At 49.3% G+C, this 18,537-nt stretch overlaps 1 protein-coding gene across 3 annotated transcripts in view; it reads right to left on the bottom strand.

Moving 5' to 3' along the window:
- Tacc2 (transforming acidic coiled-coil containing protein 2) overlaps positions 1-17,651 on the bottom strand; it is a 75,413-nt gene extending 57,762 nt beyond the window's left edge. The window contains exon 1 of one of the 3 annotated variants that reach the window (XM_051145425.1): positions 17,163-17,651. In XM_051145425.1, the coding sequence (XP_051001382.1) occupies positions 17,163-17,230 (68 nt within the window). In that variant the 5' untranslated portion in view covers positions 17,231-17,651. The remainder of the gene's footprint in view (positions 1-17,162) is intronic. The other 2 variants (XM_051145426.1, XM_051145427.1) reach the window with 2 other exon arrangements.
- Positions 17,652-18,537: the final 886 nt, after the last annotated feature.

Here is an 18,537-nt window from a genome sequence, read left to right as displayed (position 1 = left end):
GAAGACTAGCAGCACGCTGGTGGCCCCAGGATTGGAGACACACAAATGATCCCATCCTTGGTAGCTGTACCTTGTTAAGATTTCCTGGCAGAAAAGATAGGCCAGTCAAGCCTTGGGAGAAGTAGGGCTGTCAGATGGCTCAGCAGGTAAAGGTGTTTGCTCACTACCAAGCCTGGAGACCTGCGTTCGATCCCTGAAACGCACTCGGTGGAAGGAGAAAATGGACTCTTAGTCCTCTGATCTCCACACATCATGCACTGTGAATTCTTACACACACACACACACACACACAGAGAGAGAGAGAGAGAGAGAGAGAGAGAGAGAGAGAGAGAGAGAGAGAGACAGAGAGAGAGAGAGAGAGAGAGAGAGAGAGAGAGAGAGAGAGAGAGAGAGAGAGAGAGAGAGAATAAAGAACCAACTGGAAACAAGACATTTATGAACACCGGCAAAAAAAAAAATGTGTATCTCATGCTGAAAGCAGGAAAACTAGAGGCTTCTCACAGGCTGACACTAACAGTCACAGTGCCTAGTCAGAAGCTACCTAATAAGCAGACAGGTGTTCTCACCCACCCACAACACAACTGGACCCAGAAAAAAAGATCTGCTTAGCCAAGCCAGGCTTGGAGTTCACACGGAAAGTCCTCTGGTCTCACAGGCTCTCCTGGGCTCTGGGAAAACACTGAGCTTTCTTACACATTGGTTATAAAAGGTTAAAAGTATCTAGATCCTGAACTCAAACCAAATGAAAAGAGGCAAGGTCCTGCTGGTGACCAGCACACGATAGAGCTCAGGAAGAGTATGTGATGGATGAGATAGGAAACACAAAAGACGAGGTAAGAACTCAAGTAAGGCTGGCCCGGCAGCTGGGGCTTCCCCAAGCACCTGTCAATCAATAGCTCCTCTGTGGAGGGTTGGTCTGGTGCCATAAATTCTGACGCTGACTACTGGCCCTCAAGATCTGGTTGCCACCCAGACCGCCACATTCTCTCGTACCCCTGTCCATGTTGTGTAAACCCTACTCTACCTGTTTCAAGTTGATTGGTTAATTTTAAAAATGGTGAAGCTTGGGGTTTGGCAGAAGAGAGAGAGGTGGAGTTGGAAGTTCAAAGGCCCCGGAGTCTGGGGACCACGAGGCAGAGAGAGAGAGAGTAGACAAGGGCAGGAGGAGGAGGAAGAAGAGGTCAAGATGGGTTAACGTGGAGAAATGCACATGGCTGGATCAGCGTGGATGGAGGGAGGTAGCCCAGATAGAAACGACTAAAACAGACAGCCTGGGATGGGGGCTGGACGTGATAAGGATAGTTTAGAGGGTTAATATCTGCCCAGTCCCAGGTAACATGAGGCTATTCTAAAATACAACAGATGTCTGTGTCTTTACTAATTTTGATAGCGGGTTAGAAAATATCGCTGTAATAATTATAGGCTAATTTAGTAATAAGCTTTATTGGGTACTTTTATATTTTCTACAACACCCCGCCCTCAGCACTCCTGACTGGGAGGGATGTGGGTGCATTACACATACAGCAGCAGGGCGAGCTCCATGTTAAGTGCTGAGTAAGGAAAAGCCCAGCCAACTGAGGACCATAGGTATGGTTTAGATTTAGTGATAAAAGATAAATATACACACACAGAGGCGGTATGTAAGTGTCGCTTTTGTAATTCAGGAAAAATAAATGTACTGAACCTCAGATATCAGAACCAGCAGGCTGCCTTGGCATAGAGGAAGGTGCTGACTCCGATGGGGAAAGCCTCCCATACTGCTGGGCGCTTCTCGGACCCACCTGGGTTGTTCAGGAAGCTCTTTCAAATCTCATCTAAGTCCTGGACACGATGAACAGGACTCCACCTGGGTCTACCCACACAGCTGGATTATGTCCAAAGTAATATCGGTTAAGGAAAAAAGCCAGGAGGACAGGTGTAGAAGAACAAGTGTAGAAAAGCAAAACCGCGAGAGTAAAGCCCGCCCCCCACCCCTCCGGTCCCCCCCCACCCGCCCGGAACATTCTAGGGCAGACACACCCACCAGGGCCAGTTACTCACCCTACACTACCCATGGGGATGTCCTGGGGTCCAGCCAGAGAGAAGCATTCACCCACACCTGTAGTTCATGGTCCACAGGCATCAACTGTCCACAGAACTTAGGATGGGAGTGCCCAGCCAGCGGGCTGTAGACATGTAAGAAAGAGGAGCAACCTGCTCGCCTCATCTGACGTCTTTCATTTCCTCACAGGGCTTCTGCATTCATCTTCTTACCTCACCTTCGCAACGGGTGAGGTACGCAGGTGATGCCCCATGCCTACTGCACGAACTAAGGAACCAGGGTACAGCGGTGACCCAGATGGATCGATCCCCATTCCCAAGAAGCTTGAGTCCTCCCAGTATCCCAGAACAAGAATTTGAAGACAAAACAAAAGCTCATAGCTGACTGAATGCAGTGGTACACTTCTGTAATTCCAGTTACTCAGGCGGCTACTACAGGAGGATTGCGAAGTCTGAGGCCAAGTCTGAGCTAACTTAGTGAGAACCTATCTAAAAATAAAAGAAAAAGGGATGAAGAGTAGTTCAGTGGTAAAACATCTGCCTAGCATTGCTGAAGCCTTGATTCCTAGCATTGTAAAAACCAAACCAAACAAACAAAAAACAAAAACAAAAACAAAGCGCATGACAGAGGCTCTGTACATTAAGAGCACACAGTTGCCAACTGTAAACTATTCCATGGTCCCCCTGGTGCCCTCAGTTTCCAAAAGCATTCTCACCTCACCTCTGCAGGAGGGGATGAGTTGTACCCTACGGAGACTCACAGTCACGGTCCACATCAACAGAATCAACTGTTTGCCCCCCCCCCCCTCGTGTAGTCGGGTACCTGTCCTCCTCCCCCCTCTGCCCATCTCCACACAGCTCGAACTACTTTGGGTCTTGCAGTTCTGAGAATTTCTCTAGCTTCTGATTCTTTCGCGTCCTTTTGCACTTCTTTGATTAGTTCATCCTGTCTGCTTTAAGTGGGAGAGTGACTGGGTGGAGCTGTTTCAAGGAGTTGTGCTGAGGTCCTTACTGCTTGGGTCTGGGATGGTGTGGTGGTTCGAATAGGCATGGCCCCCCCACACTCTTGTGTTTGAATGATCGGCCCATAGGGAGTGGCACTCTTAGGAGGTGTGGCCTTGTTGGAATAGCTGTGGCTCCGTTGGAGAAAGTGTGTCACTGGGGCCTGGCTTTGAGGTCCCCTATGCTTAAGCTACACCCAGTGTGGCACACAGTCCCCTTCTGCTGCCTTCAGATCCAGATCTAGAACTCTCAGCTCCTTCTCCAGCACCATGTCTGCCTGCGTGCCGCCATGCTTCCCGCCATGATGATAATGGACTAAAGCTCTGAAACTGTAAGCCAGCCCCAGTGAAATGTTTTCCTTTATAAGAGTTGCCTTGGTCATAGTGTCCCTTCACAGCATTAAAACCAAAACTAAGACAGAGGGAATAAAGAAAAGACAGACATACAGACACCTGTACAGTGAAGCTGGGATCAGAGTTCCTAATACTGCAGGGGGAACTTCAGCATATTTATTAGGTACAGAAAAGGGAAGGAGTTGGCTAGTCTCAGAAGGAGGTCTCTGTAGGCCAGCGGTCTCAGGCTGCTCATCCCAAGGGGAAAACTGCAGTTGCTAGTCCTGGCTCAGTCATCCATTAGCACTTAGACTCTGGAGAAAGGCTATGCTAGTCTCCTGAGCCTAACCCATATGGGGAACGGCTTTGCCACTATCTCCTAGGTCAATTGGCTGGCTTTGCAGTCCACAGCATGGCTGTGCCTGTGTCAAAACACACACAGGATTTTGTTCTTTTAGGGCTTCCTGCACTCCCTACAGAGTTACATTAAGAACCTGTACCCAGATCTACCCATGAAAATGGCAAGAGCTGGAGACTTCCGACTTTGTTTTGGCTAACATTTGTTGCTTTCTCAGTCCATGCTAGAACAAGGACACCTTTCACCTAGCTAGGGGAACCAAAACTTGATGCTTTCCTTTTCCCGATCCTCATGACTGTTCAACATAGCCTGTAATGAACTCAGAAAAATAAAGTAAAATTAAATTAAAAAAAAAAAAAAAAAAAAAAAGGACCTGGAAAGACTGCCAGTACCCACAAATCTGTACTGCCAGCACTGGGGAGATAGTGTTTCTCCACCTCAGAAGCAAGGAGCTCAGTGAATAAACATGTAGGTAAATGAAAGGGGCCCAGGGAATGGTTCTGCAGGTAAAGGTGTCTGCTGCCAAGCCTGATGGCCTGGGATCCACACCGGTAGGACAGAATTGACAACTGCAGCTTGTCATCAGACCTCCACATGGGTGTCACGGGATGTGTACTTCCCCATAATAAAAGAATAAATAAATAAAATGTGCCCATGCGCACACACAAATGAGTATGCCTATGCTCGCCCACTCCACCCGGCCCCCCTCCCCCAAGACAAAAAAAAAAGTAACCTCTTATTATTTAACTCAACTTGCATGGACTTTCTGCTAAAGCCAGAAGCATCACCCTGAAATAGCATGCGCACTGTGGGGGATGGACACTTCCTACCCTGGATGCAAGGAACAGAGAACCTGAAAACACAGAGCTGGCCTTTAAGGTCTGTCATAGGAACCAACAAGATGCCTGGCGCCTGTAGAGCCAGAAGCCTGACGAGAGCAGTGGCCAGGTGCATACTGTCAGATTTACACTTCTCAAATGCAGCTGAGTAGTTTGCTGGCAGGTCAGCTAGGAGTGTCTGTTACCCACTCATTCGGATTATTGTCATGAAGCCCTTAACCTTGAGACAACGGGGAATTGCATCTGTTCACTGGAGTTTGTTACATGCACTTGAAATCCAAGGAGACTTATCAGTCATTATATTTAAACCACTGAATATGGCTCTGGTGTTTTACTTGCTATTAAACAAACTGGCAATATAAGGAACTGAGACTCTCTTAGAATTATGCAAGTATTTTCTTTCCTGTGTCAATTATATGGCAAATAAAAGTAAATTATTTTAGTCAAAACTCACCCGAAGTATAACCTGAGATTACTGCCCCCCGCCCCCCGCCCGACACCTGTTACCTTCACTGCCTACATGTGTCTGAAATCCAGTCATTTTCTCACCTTCAGTCACTGGTCCCACTGTCTGTCCTTGTCCTCACACCAGCATCTTGTCTCCAGCTGATAATCTCAGAGCAAATGGAGTTTACTGTTTGAACTCAGTAGCTTCATAATTCCTCACTTGTCCCAACAGTCATTATTACCACTGCCTACATGCCAGGCCTCCTGGTAGACTTCAACCTCTCTGTCTATGCGTTTTTCCCAAGGAGAAGAAACCAGTGTGTGCCCTCCACCAGCCTCCATCCCACCCGCAGCTCATCCTGGCTCTTTATAGCTCCCCTCAGCCTGGCACCTTAGCTCCTAGCTCTGACGATCCATTCTTTTGCTCTTTGGGTCTTAGCTTCAGTGGGCCGCCTCATCTTGGGAACCCAAGAGGAAAAACCCTTGCCTCTCAAGAAGTGTATACAATGCCAGGCACTTCCTGTCTGATTACAGTTCTTACTAAGTATCCAAATGAAATGGGGTGCTCAGTTCTATGATTCTTCACCCTACAGCTACACAGATCCCATGGGCATCCCAAGAAACTGATTACTTTCGCTCCTGATCTAGACCTGGAAACTAAGGCCCAAGGCTGGTAGTAGCCTGTCCACATTTGGAGACAAATCTGTAGGTGCTCAATTCTATAATTAATAACCATTGTAGCTGTCTTCCATAAGCTGTCAGGACTAACTCATGTAATATATGTAAGAAAGTAACTTAATTTATCCATTATCAGTTCAGAATTTGTAATAAGGAGCCAGAGGTTGAGCTGACTAAACTGTATTATATATGAGAAAAGAATGTGAAAGTACACCATGGTGCACAATGCCCCATAAAAATGTACAATTCCAAGCTGCCTCACTTCAGTGTGCTGTTTGCAAGCCATCTCTTCATTCTCATTATATGAAAAAACTGGAAGGAAAGGACAAAGGATTTAAGGCCCACGTCTTCTTATTGTTCAAAGACACTGTTTGTAGACTGGCAAAACACATGTTTTAACTATTTGGTTAGTTTGTTTTGCTTTGCATTTATTTATTCGTGAGTGAGGTATGGGGCACACACCATGGTGCACACAGAAAGGTCACAGAACAACTTGAAGGAGTTATTTTTCCACCACATGGGTCTCTCTGTCTTAGGGGTGGGCACCTTTACCCATTGAGCGATGTCACCAGCCTGCCTATAATCAGCCGAGTGCAATCAAAGTGCTGACAGCTGCACACTCCGTGAGATGCAGGGGCTCTCCCTCTTGTGTTCCCAAGATTGCTAAAACTGTCCTGCTCTGCATTACAGGGAGGTGCCTGGAATGGTCCAGAAGTGTCTTCCCTCCAGGGCTAGCTTTGGACAACCCTGTAGGTCATGCCAGCGTGTTAGGAGGACACCGACACCCAGCTACATCCCACTCCTACAGACTTTTTCCTTCTACCCCCCCCTCCTTTTTTTAAAAGCATTAAGTTGTTTTCACCTCACAAGAAACGCAGCATTTGTCTTTAAAACCCTCCTAGGTTTCTGACCATGATTCACAGGGAACCAGGTAGTGACTTCAATTGTCTCCCTGTAACATACAATCTGCTAAAAACCACAGTCTTAGACACACTGTATCTTTGGCAAGCTTAAAGCAGACATCTTTCCCATGCAAGAAATGGCTGAGTGGGTAGTTTATTTGGGGCTAAAAATGACAAGCTTGGGTTCGGGCCCTCCACCACTGAGTCTTAGCTTGAGTTGTTGCTGACTCTCTCTCTCCCTCTTTTTGTCTCTTTGAGGATATTGGAGTTTGGTTCTAAGGGAGGCAGACATGTGTCAATGGGTGGGGTTGCAGGCTGAGCCTTGTCACTGCTGGCGGAGAACATCCAGCAGGAGGCGACCACACGGGTTGCTCTCTGCTCCTACTGGCCACTAAGAGGAACCCAGTCATCAGCAGAGTCTCCTCAAATGTGGTTCAGATGCGGCAGCTTCAGAAGCAACCAGCTCAAAGACTGCACCCTACCATGGTCATCTGTGGGAGCCATGGTGGAAACGGCTAATTGTTCCTTGTTCCACATTCCAGGGAGGTGCCTGGAGTGGTCTGGAAGTATTTTCCCTCTAGAGGCTAGCTTTGCTTTAGGGAAACCATGTACACACTGGTCAGTCATGCCAGATTCTTTTAAGAGAGACTCCTTGAAGACGCATTTATTTGCATGAGTGGCCCTATGGCTTTCTTGGGGTACAGGGCTGCTGGGAGAGTATGCATAGTCTCTTGGGGAGCTGTGTAGGGTCAGAAGTGCACAGAGGTTAAGCAGAGGCCACCTGGGGTGGATGTGAGGCGCCTCTTTATATTTGGGGGGCACTCCTACCTTTAGCCACCAGTTCCAGTGCTTGAGTTGTGTGCTCTAAGCAAGGCTGGCCACGTGACCAGGAGCCTAGGTGTGGCCACGGTGTGGCAGTGTCTAAAGAGGGATATCTGGGCTTTGCCTATGGCCGTGGCCTTGGTCGCAAGTAGGAAATGAAATCAAAGGGACTTAAAGAAAAGAAGCAAAAGAAATTAAGTCTCCTGTGATTGCTGAGTGGGATTTCACCAGAGTAACTGCCACCGTGGTTTTAGAAAACTGGATCTCCCACAGAGAAACACCAAACACTCAAGCCTCAGGCTTCTGTGGTTAACATCGCCGCCTTTGTATATGGAGCCTCTGAGTTGCTTCTCTGGCTCTCTAAGCCCGTCACCCCTCTAACAGCTGCTGGGGGTGTTTTGAGCCCCAGCTTCTGACCTTGAGACCAGATAGGAGATAGAAGAGGAGGCATCAGGTCTTGGGCCTCTGCTTGGTCCACAAAAGCCAGTCTACAGCCCACTACCTGTCTCCTGCCCTAACTGGAGAACCACAGGAAGCCAGCCTGGCACCAACTGCCAGAGCAAGCATCTCTGGGTGCCAGAGAAAAGCTTGAGGGAAGTAAACAAAGGGCAGGGAAAGGCAATGGATGGTTTAGGGATGCTGGGGGCTTCTAGCAGTTCCCCACAGCCTTTTAGTCCTTGGTTCAGTAGGGCTTTCTATGGGTAAGAAATAAAAGAAGAAATAAAGGCCATGCGTGAAAGCTGGCCACCTCAGTGCTCAGCTGCTGATAGATGAGGAGAGGCAGTATAAAGGCTAGATGTAATAGCTCTCCATATCTCTCCTGCCCAGACATTCAAGAAAGAAAAGGAGGGGGCGGGGCATGGCTGTGTTGCTCTTGCCTGACATACCTTGAGTGCTGACCACTTCCAAAGCTCTCGTTCTCCAGATGACTACACAGTCTGGAGCTGCCCCCAAACTCCAAGGCCCTGGGGCTGCCAGCTGCCTGCTTCCACAGACAGGACAGAAGCCATGGCCAGGTAGTGGCCACAGTCAGTGAATTTTCTCTCTGGCCTTACTCACAGTGCGACGCCATGTCGCTGTTGTCAGCCATGTTTGTGTGAGAGTGGACAGCACACGCACCCTTTTCTCCTAACTGAAGGTCTGAGTTTCCTCTTTGTTTCTCCAATTAAGTGTCACTGCAGGTCATACCTGTGACCTGTGGGCTCCTGGGTCAGCAGGGCAGGTGGCATGGAGCCCAGAGTGTTCAGACAGTCTGACCCACTGCTCCAAAGATAAGGAGTGTGGAGAGCACACCCAAAGAACACAGACAAGCCTGTCCCCCGTCAGCGTTACTGCTGTCCAGTAGATAGGGACATTGGCCTCAAGCCGATTGTCCATAAGCATGTGGCAGTGCCATTCAGTGTGGGCTGCCAACTTCAGTTATGACAATGGGCTAGTGGGGTTGGCATCCCTTCCCTTTTGCCTTTGTTGAAAATAAGGGAGAGAATTGCACTGGCCTGTCTGAGGACCGTGAAGGTAAAATTACTTGTGAAATCTTACCCTGGTGGCGGTTTTTCTTGTCTTCTTTTGGACAGCTAAAATTCTATCTCTCTCTCTGTATCTGCATCATTTATATCAATATCATCTTTGTCTATATTGGAATTACAGATGGTTCTGAGCTGCCATGAGGGCGCTGGGAACCAAACGTGAGTCTTCTGCAAAAGCAACAAGTGCCCTTAACTGCTGAGCATCTCTCTAGCCCCTATTCTTGGCAAGTTGCAAGAGCAGTGCTTCTCAAGCTTCCCGAATGCTGCGACCCTTTAATAGAGTTCCTCATGTTGTGGTGCTGCCCCCTACACATACCATAAGATTACTTTGTTGCTACTTCATAACTATAATTTTGTTACTGTTAGGAATTGCAATGTAAATTCGATATGAATCATAGTATAAACTATCTGATAAATACAGGGTATCTCGTGAGACCCCTGTGAAAGGGTTGTCCTGGCCCAGAGGTTGAGAAGTCTACAGTCACTACACTGAACAGATGCCCTCAATGCAATCCCCCAGTCTAATTGCAAGTCTGAGCAGCATCTCCCGTCCTCTTTGTCTTAGTCCTTGGCAGCCATATTTCTAATCTCTTTTTCTCCAGTACTTAACTACTTACTTGCAGAGAAGGCATACTAAGTATCTATGAAGTAGAGCCTAAAGCTGCAGTGGTACATTAGGAACTCAAGGAAGGCCCTTGGCAGCTCAAGCGCTTCCTCACACACAGCCCCACAAGTTCAGTGCAGTAATGGACAACAAATCACCAAATTCATACAGATATAAAAGGCAAAGCTGCTAATCATTTGGTACACTTGTATTGTCCTGCTTCCACTTTCCAGTCTAGAAGGACCTTGGTATTTTTATCTTGTGAATGGGAGTGAGATCCTGGGCAACGGTGATTTTTAAAAGAGCAGAAAGAGAGAAAAGCACTGACTTGCTGATGGACTGCCGGAAGATGCCATTGGAGTTCCTCTTCTGAGCTGTTTTTAAGAACAGGGCTTCTCAGTGAGGATGGAGAGGACGGCACTGAGCCCTATAAACCTGCCTACACAGACCTTCCATTCAGGGTGCCGTCTGTCTGCCCTTCCTGTCTCGTCTGGGTTTGCATATTACACCTCCCAGTTCAGGCTGACGGCTCCAACTCCGCAGTTCTTAGATACTGTTTGTTTGGCGGACTCCTACTCTGTGTACATGGGCTGTGAGTACCATGGAGTCTTCAGTCAGTGAGCAGATTAGAGAGCAGCACAGGAGGGCAGTGTGGAAGAAGTAATGCTTCCACAGACCCTGCTGGCCATGAGAGATGCAGCAGGCAGAAGGAGTAAGGATAGGGCCCTGAAGGTGCCTGGAGGGCCAGTGAAGTGGATGAGCACTGAGCCTGGCTCAAGCACTGGGAAGTCAGGATCTGTGTATTAGGATGAGGAGTAGCAGGGGGTAGAGCGAGTCCAATGTGAGGCATGGGGCGAGATCTAGGTTCATGTCAAGATTAAAAAGAAAAAAGAAGAAAAGGCAAGGAAGAGTTCACATGTGTTTCTTGCCTTGCAGAGTGTCACTGAGTGGCCTTTGTGTCATTTGAAGTTCCACACCCATTACATGGGGAGATCTGGGTGGCCTTAGAACTGAGAGCTGAGGCTGGAGAGATGCCTCAGAGGTTAAGAGCACTGGCTGCTCTTCCAGAGGACCAGAGCTCAATTCTCAGCCACCGTGGCTCACAACCATCTTTAATGAGATCTGGTGCCCTCTTCTGGCCTGCAGGTGTACATGCAGGTAGAACACTGTATACATAACAAATAAATAAATCTTTAAAAAAACAAAACAACAACAAAAACAAACCTGAGAACTGTTTGTGCCTTTAATAATTGTGTGGCACTCCTGCATTTCCTTGAGGGCCTCCCTGGTGAACAAGGTAGAAACTACACTTCAGAGCAGACAGTGGTTGGGTGTAGAAGATGGCTCCTAACAAAAGACTTGCTGAAACAGGCTGGGCTGTGGCTCTCGAGGGCATTCAAGGACCTATGGCAAGCTTACAGCTCATTCCTACTCAGGAAGAAATGATAGCATCGTGCTGCTGCGTGTCCCAATTGCCTGCAAACATACTAAGACCCAGAAACATGGCTCAGCTGGTAAAGATGTTTGCCACCCAAACTGGCAACTTCAGTTTGATCCTTTGATTCCATTTAGTGAAAGAAGAGACCTGAGTCCCACATGTCCTCTGATCTTCACTCATTTTTACACATACACACATATATATGAGCGTGCGCACACACACACACACACACACACACACAGTGTGGGAGAGACAGAGATATATTAAAAACCAAAGGACCAGAGTGACCTAGATTGCTAAATATGCAAGTTAGCAAGCAGAACTTCAGAGCTTTAAGAAAAGAAAGCCGCCTCCTTCTAGAAGAAGCTGGGGAGAGAGGCAAGGGGGCAGAGGGGGAGGTACCCACTGTGGGAGCTGCAGCTGGAAGGGGCAGGTGTGGTGGTGCACAGTGCCTCCTAAAGTTTATAATGGTGACCCAGTGAGTGGGGAAGCAATGAGGCCTGGCCAAAGGAACTGTGATGGGGCTGACAACATAGGGCAGATACCTCAGGAAGAGTCTAGACTGTGGAATTAAAAGGCACTCAAGGGCCAGAATCAGGCATGGTCTTCCAAAACCACCTGAAAGCTCCAGACTCTGGGAAGAAGGGAACCCCAGAGACTGAACAGGTGAAAGAGGGGTCTTCCCTGTCTTGGAGATGCCCCCCAAACTCCTCATTTGCTGTGAGCCCTGGTGACAGGAAGCTCCAAGGTAGACAGCACTGACACATGGTTATGGGATGTGGAAGATCTCAGAATGTCTGTCTGTCTTAGTCTGTTTGATGCTAAAGCAAAGCATCACAAGATGAGTGGTTCAAAATAACAAAGTTATTTCTCGTGGCCTTGGGGCCTGGAAAAGCCAAGCCTCAGCAGTACAAGTGAGGGTCGGTTCTCTTCCTGCCCCATAGGTGGGCATGTCTTGATGGGCTTCACAGATACAAAAGGGAGGGGTTCTTTCCTAAGAATGCAAGTCCCCCAGGTCCTTATTGGCTCCCAAAGGCTCCACCTGACCCCACTGTGAGGAGACTAAGACTTCTACAAGCTCTCACCTACCGAACCTTCTTCCAGTCTCTTTATCTCTGCTTGTTTGGAGGTTCTCAGGCTAGGCAGGACCCCAATCTCTGAGCAGTAGGCACCCAGCCTTGTCTTGCTCTTGAGAGGAAGAAGGCATCAAAGTTCTTGGACCTAGTAAGCCTGAGATCTCCATACGAAGTCCAAGAGGAGACGAGGCGTGAAGCTGGGCAAGGATGCTGGCCCAGGGGGAAAGGCACGCATGAGGGAGCTTCCAGCACATAATAGACTGATGTCTCAAAGACTAGGCAGAGGCAGGACACACAGGCCTGAGCTCTGTATCAATCATCTTTATAGACATTAGCAAACTATAGCCCAAAGGCTGCTTTTTATGAATAAAGTCTTATTGGAACAGTAAGTTATGTATTCTCTATAGCAGTTTTTGCACTGTAAGAGCAGAGTCACTTACCACTTGACCCTTTTTAGTTTTCTAACCCTGTCACTAAACGATACAGAAGATTCAGTTTCCTCGTCTATAAAATTTGCCTGCAAGGTTAATGAATGTAATATTTCTATACCAAAGAAGGCCTACAGAGAGGCCAGCCTGGTCTACAGAGGGAGTTCCAGACCAGCCAGGGCTACAGAGAGAAACTCTGTCTAGAAAAACAAAATACAACAAAAAGCCCTGCAGAGACTAGTGATATACCCCAGCTGGGAGAGTGCCGGCCTAGCATGCAAGAGGACCACATAGCCAGCACTCCATAAGCGAGGTATGGTGCAATCCCAGCATTACTGAAGTGGAGGCAGAAAGAGCAAAAGTTCAAAGTCATCCTTAGCTACTCAGCAGGGTTGAGGCCAGGCTGGATACACGAGACACGGTCTTAAAAAAAAAAGAAAAGAAAAGAAAACGCTTGACAGAGACTGCACAAAAGTTTCCGCTGAATCTGAGTCTCCTCAGCAAGACTAAGTAAAGAACGTGTCCCTCATGGCACGGAGTCTGCCTCAGCCAGCTCTGTTCCCACGTCTGGCGCTGACAAACTGCACCCACCTGCCCTGCAGAAACAACTGCTAAGAGAATTCATAAATATAAACAGTGTAAAGTCATCTGAGCAAGAGCAGCCAATACAGGATGGGCGTGTGAGGGCAGGTCTGACTTAGTCAGGTCTTTGTGTTCAGTGGGTCTCCCCTTGCTGAAACAAAAGCAGGAGGTCTGTGAACAATTGGTTTTCGGGGGACAATTGCTCTCAATGCCAATTCCACGCTGTTAAGCTTAAGGGGTAAGAAAGGAACTGTCTGCACCCTTTGCTGACCCAAAGTACTGCCCTAGCTCCAGTAATCCACCTGACAAGAGGAGCCAATCATATTTTAGGCTAATGTAGTTTCCTAGGCAACCAATAATATAGTCATAGAAACAGACTGTATTTAGTAGAAACAGGGCTAGGGAGGAGAGGCACTGACCCATACTCTCCTGGCTTTGATGTAACACTCACCTGCAGAGTCATTCATACTTGATTAAAACCCAAACCAACAAACACTACGGTAACAGGTTCCGCCCCCATATCCAAGACCCCAGCAGAAAGGGGGTCTCTGTGTGACTCCTTGCATGCCTAGGAGTTGCTGGGAAGGCCTTGGGATGTTACTGCCCTTCGGTGCCCCCATAGAGGAAGCCTCCAAGATGGTAAAGGACCAGAACTCTGTGAATCTGGGCACTGGGCCACAGAGCCAGGGTGCAGCTATCTAGGAACAATGGCAGAAGAAACGACACCTACAAGGAGACTTTGGGACTCAAGATTGCACCCACTCTGTTCAATAGACAACTTTGCAGCTTATGGGGGAGGGGGGACTACTAGGTAAGCACAGGAATAATATCCGAAGTAAAAAATACTTTCTGAAACTTAGACTGTCTGGAATCCATAGTAAAACACTGTCATTTCAAACTTTTACTCTATTTACCTCTCTCTCTCTCTCTCTCTCTCTCTCTCTCTCTCTCTCTCTCTCTCTGTGTGTGTGTGTGTGTGTGTGTGTGTGTGTGTGTGTCATGCACACATGTGGAGGTCAGAGGACAACTCTGTAGAGTCAGCTCTCTTCAACATGTAGACTCTAAGGAGCCAGCTCAAGTCCTCGGGTTTGGTGGAAAGCACCTCTCCAGGTGAGCCATTTTGGCAGCCCCTAAACCTCTACTCTCTATTTGCCTGTCTTTACTCCCTCTCTGCTGATGCTCAACCTTCCAGTCTCTCTGGCTCCTCCAGGGACCACAGTCCTGTGGCTTTCCATGTTTGCAAATTGTTTCTGAGAGTCTACCAGGGGCCCGCCCTGTAAGCTAACCCCTGCGAGCTTTGTCTCAGGCTGCACTGGCTGCCATGGTTGCCTTTGGGAGGGGTGAGGGGAGGCGGGTTAGGAGAAGGTGGTGAAGTCCCTGGAACTGATGACAAAGTGCCTGCTGCTGCTTCACGTGGAGAAAGCTGCATTCCCAGGGGCTCCCTCTAGAAAGAAGGACGAATATGAGGCTCATCAACAGACCTCATTCATCCTCCATGAGAAGTGTTTTAGGGTGGCATTTCCCCCCCACCCCCGCCTGCCCCAACTCTGCACTCCCTTTTTTTCCATTTGGAAGTGGTTATTGCTGCGGTGAGAACTTCCTTCCCAGACAGAAAAGGAGCAGCTAGAACAGCAGCCAGGGATTTCACAAAGACCTGGACAGAGGGGATACAGCAGGCCCAGGCCTTCTCAAGCCCTACCCCAAGCCACACAGGAGTCTTTAATGAGCACTGGTCAAAAAGAAGATCTGAATCTGCAATGGAGCCCAAGAGCCTGAGAGACTGCACTTCTGTCAGAGGCTGCTGCTTAACCACGTTGGGGTTGCAAGGGACCGGCTACCTCAAACCTTCACCCTCTACCTCACTTCCCTCATCCCAGGGCTCACTGAGGTGGACAAATCTGTTGACTGGGACTACAAAAACTACTAACACCCGAACTTGAAATCTAAGAGAGAAGCTTCAAACAAAGTCCTTCCGGTCACTTCCCGGTCCTCTTTCGGTTTCACCTTTACGTGTGGTCCTCTGTAATGCAGGCTTTCACCCAAGAAAAAGAACCTGTTCGCAGTAGGTGAGCGCACCTCACCTTCGACCTTGAACCCTTGACATCATCTTACGATGGTGGAGGCACTTCTCTGTCAGGAAGCCTGTGGTGCTCCTGTCTCATTGGTGGGCATGCATTTTCATACACACTGCTATGAAAATGCCACGCCTGCACAGGGAAGAGCTGCTTTCTTAAGGTAGTTTTCTAACTTCAAGGTTGGACAGAGTGCATCTGTAGTGGAAACAAGTGTCCCCATTACTCAGAGGGGCTGCGAAGGTTCTAGCTACTAGGAACACTGTCTCCCAAACTATTTCCCTCTCTCTGCTTTTCTACTATGTTGGGTAACAGAGGGTGGGATTTTTGTGAAGTAAATATACCATCTTAATTTCTGTACTCCAAGACATTTCAAAAACCTCAAGTGGTAAAAATGGAAACAAGTGGACCACGAAAATATTGGATGAGAGCTTCCCTCCCCAGGTAGCCTCTGGGCCTGAACTTTTACTTTACTGCCACTGTCCCCACAGAACAGACCCCTAAAGACACTTAACTAAAAGAACATCTACCTAACAGTCTCTCCAGACTCAGCCTTAGGGACCAGGGAGCTTCATTCCCTACGCTGAAGAGCACCTTTTCCCAAGGCTGGGGACACATTATCCTTTCTGGTCCCTCCAGTGCTTGGGGAGGTGTCAGCTGTGCTTGCTACAGAGCGGTGTCTGTCACTGATTTCCAATTCAGAGATTGGGGCGGGGGAGGGGGGGAAACAAGGCTGAAATTTTCTTTTCTCGAGTCCTACAAGGAAGTACGAGTCTTCCACGCATTAACAATACTGCACCTGAACGGACAGGCCAGTGCAGCGCAAGGCTCGCACCGTAAAACTCCCAAACACAAAGCTCCTCCATTGTAAGATAGTACATGCTCGAGTTACGGGGATGAAGACAAAGAATGGACGATGCACACCTGCTCCACAGAAAGACTGGCTGTTCAAAAGCCGGAGCCTGAGAAACCAGGAGACTCAGCCCAGCATTACATCACCACATGGGTCCAGCTTCTCACTGAAGCCCAGTGAAGGGTGGACGCCCCCCCATCCCCCGCCTCCCATGCGACCCAAACCCTTCTCCAACACACAGACCAGTCCTTGCTCTCTTTTCATCTACAAATCTAATACTCACAAGAACCCACACTGCTCTGCTACCCTCACCCCTCAAGTCTCCAGAAATAGTCTCCTCTTTGGAAAGGGGAGGGGGGGCAGACCTCGGAGGTGACTAGCAGGCCCACTTTGGACAGCAGCCTTACTTGCTGAATTGTGACCTGGTAGGCAGACCTAGTCAATAAGCCCCATCCCCCAAGGAAGCCTACGTTCATAATGCAGACGACCATAACAAAAACACCAACTGTAACACACACTCATCAGGATAAAAACCCACTTCTGAGCGCATTAGCACTGTGGTTTAGAGCAAAGATCGGATTCCTGGATCGATGCATAGTCAGGCACTGCCTCCACCAATGACAAGGCTGTTTGGCTGCCTTTACTAATAATAGCAAGCGGCCTTGTCCTCAGTGTCAGCAGGAGAGTACAGGGGTGATGCTTGGGCTAGCCCGGCTGCACACACACTCTGAGCTCCATGCCATCTGTCCTGCCATGCCAGTAGCTAACCCAGCGCTGTTTCCGGGATGCACAATACTCCTCCTTGGAGGCCTTCTCTCCTTAATGCCTCCGGTCCCCTAGCAGGAAATACCAGGGGGAGGGGGAGCTAGTGAAGAGGAAGATGCTGACAACGCGCAAGCCCCCACCATGCACCCTGCTGTTTAACAACCAAACCCGAATTCCAGGGGGCTATCTTTGCTCCAGGAGTATCCTGGGACTATAAGATACTCAAGTCCAGCTAAGACACAAAACACTACAAGCAGCAGCCACCAGGTAAAGCCTTGCAAGGCTTCCCAGGCCAGCCTAGGCTTCATGCTGTACCGCATGGGGGAAGAAAAGCACTAACAAAGCCGGGCAGCCTCTCCTCCCCCCGGGGGCTCCGGGAGGCAGAGCACTGCACTTACATGGCCTCGGAAACCTCCAGGTTCAGGTCACTGGCTGGGGCTGGCTGCAGGGACTGCGACCCTCCCATCCTCGCTGAGCCCTGGCGTGCAGACTAGCCGCGAGCAGGGCCAGCGTCCTGGTGCGGTTCCTCCAGCCCGGGGCGGGCCGGCCAGCGGCCGGGGCTGCTGCACTGCAGATGGGAGCAGCTGCTGGCATCCGTGGTGGCGGCGACTGGGAGCTGCGGCTAGAGGCCGGAGCCGGCCCTGGGAGGGCGAGCACCAAGGAAGTGTGCACGCGCGAGTACAGCGGGCGGGCGCGCGCCTAGGTGTGCGCGTGAGTGTGGCCGATGCTCGTGGAGCTGCCTGAAAGGAGGGAGTGTGAGCCCAAGCACTGGCGTGGTCGGAAAGGATTTTCTCTTAAAGCCCCTTGCTCAGCCTGTGTGTTGGGACTTGATGATGTCACCACCACCAAGCGGCCTGACGCCCGCATCTCCACAAAGCTCCAGAAACTGCTGAGAGGAGGGTGAAGACCCTCCCTCTGCTCACACACTAAGCTGCAAGCGTCCCCGCTAAGCCCAGACTGCAGGCGAGTGTAGTGTGTCTTTTGAGATGTAAATGCACTGCTCGAGGACTAAATGAGGCCCCTAAAGGGCGGGGCAAGGTGGTCTAGCAATTGACCGAGTTGGAAACAGGTCCCTTCTTGTTCCCTCCCTCCTACCTCCCCCCCCCCCCCCCCCCGCCCCAACCACCACTGTAGGAGGGACGCAAGAACTAGTAGCACAGGATGCAGTGAAAATTGAGGACCACACACCTAAACTTTCTTCAGACCACAGATCAGGGAAAGGACCAAAGTCTGTCCCAGGAGCAGTGACCTGGCATGATCCAACCCATCGAAGCCAGGCCTCCTAGGATACCTTCATAGTTTGACAACGTCTGCGGAGGTTCGGAAAGCTGGATAGAAAAAAAAAAGGCAGGGCCACCTTCAGGGCTGCATCTGCACACTTTGGCCCCAGAAGAATTTTCTACAAAGACATGCCCTGCACTCTGCAGGCGGCACTACTGAGTCAGGCCCCTCATATAATAAGAATGTACAGGGGCAAGGTAGCTGCGAGAAACATATAAAAGGTTTGTCTCTGATCCTAAACACAGGCTGGTTTAAATGCTGGGGGCCGGGCGTGGTGGCGCACGCCTTTAATCCCAGCACTCGGGAGGCAGAGGCAGGCGGATCCCTGTAAGTTCGAGGCCAGCCTGGTCTACAAAGTGAGTCCAGGATGGCCAAGGCTACACAGAGAAACCCTGTCTCGAAAAATAAAAACAAAAAAAGCAAAAATAAATAAATAAATGCTGGGGACACCCGGAGCCAGACCCCATTTCCCTGTTGGGACCTAGCCAGGCC

Source organism: Acomys russatus, chromosome 5 (assembly GCF_903995435.1).
Source record: "Acomys russatus chromosome 5, mAcoRus1.1, whole genome shotgun sequence".
NCBI classification, from domain to species: domain Eukaryota; kingdom Metazoa; phylum Chordata; class Mammalia; order Rodentia; family Muridae; genus Acomys; species Acomys russatus.
This window is presented reverse-complemented; position numbering and strand designations above follow the sequence as displayed.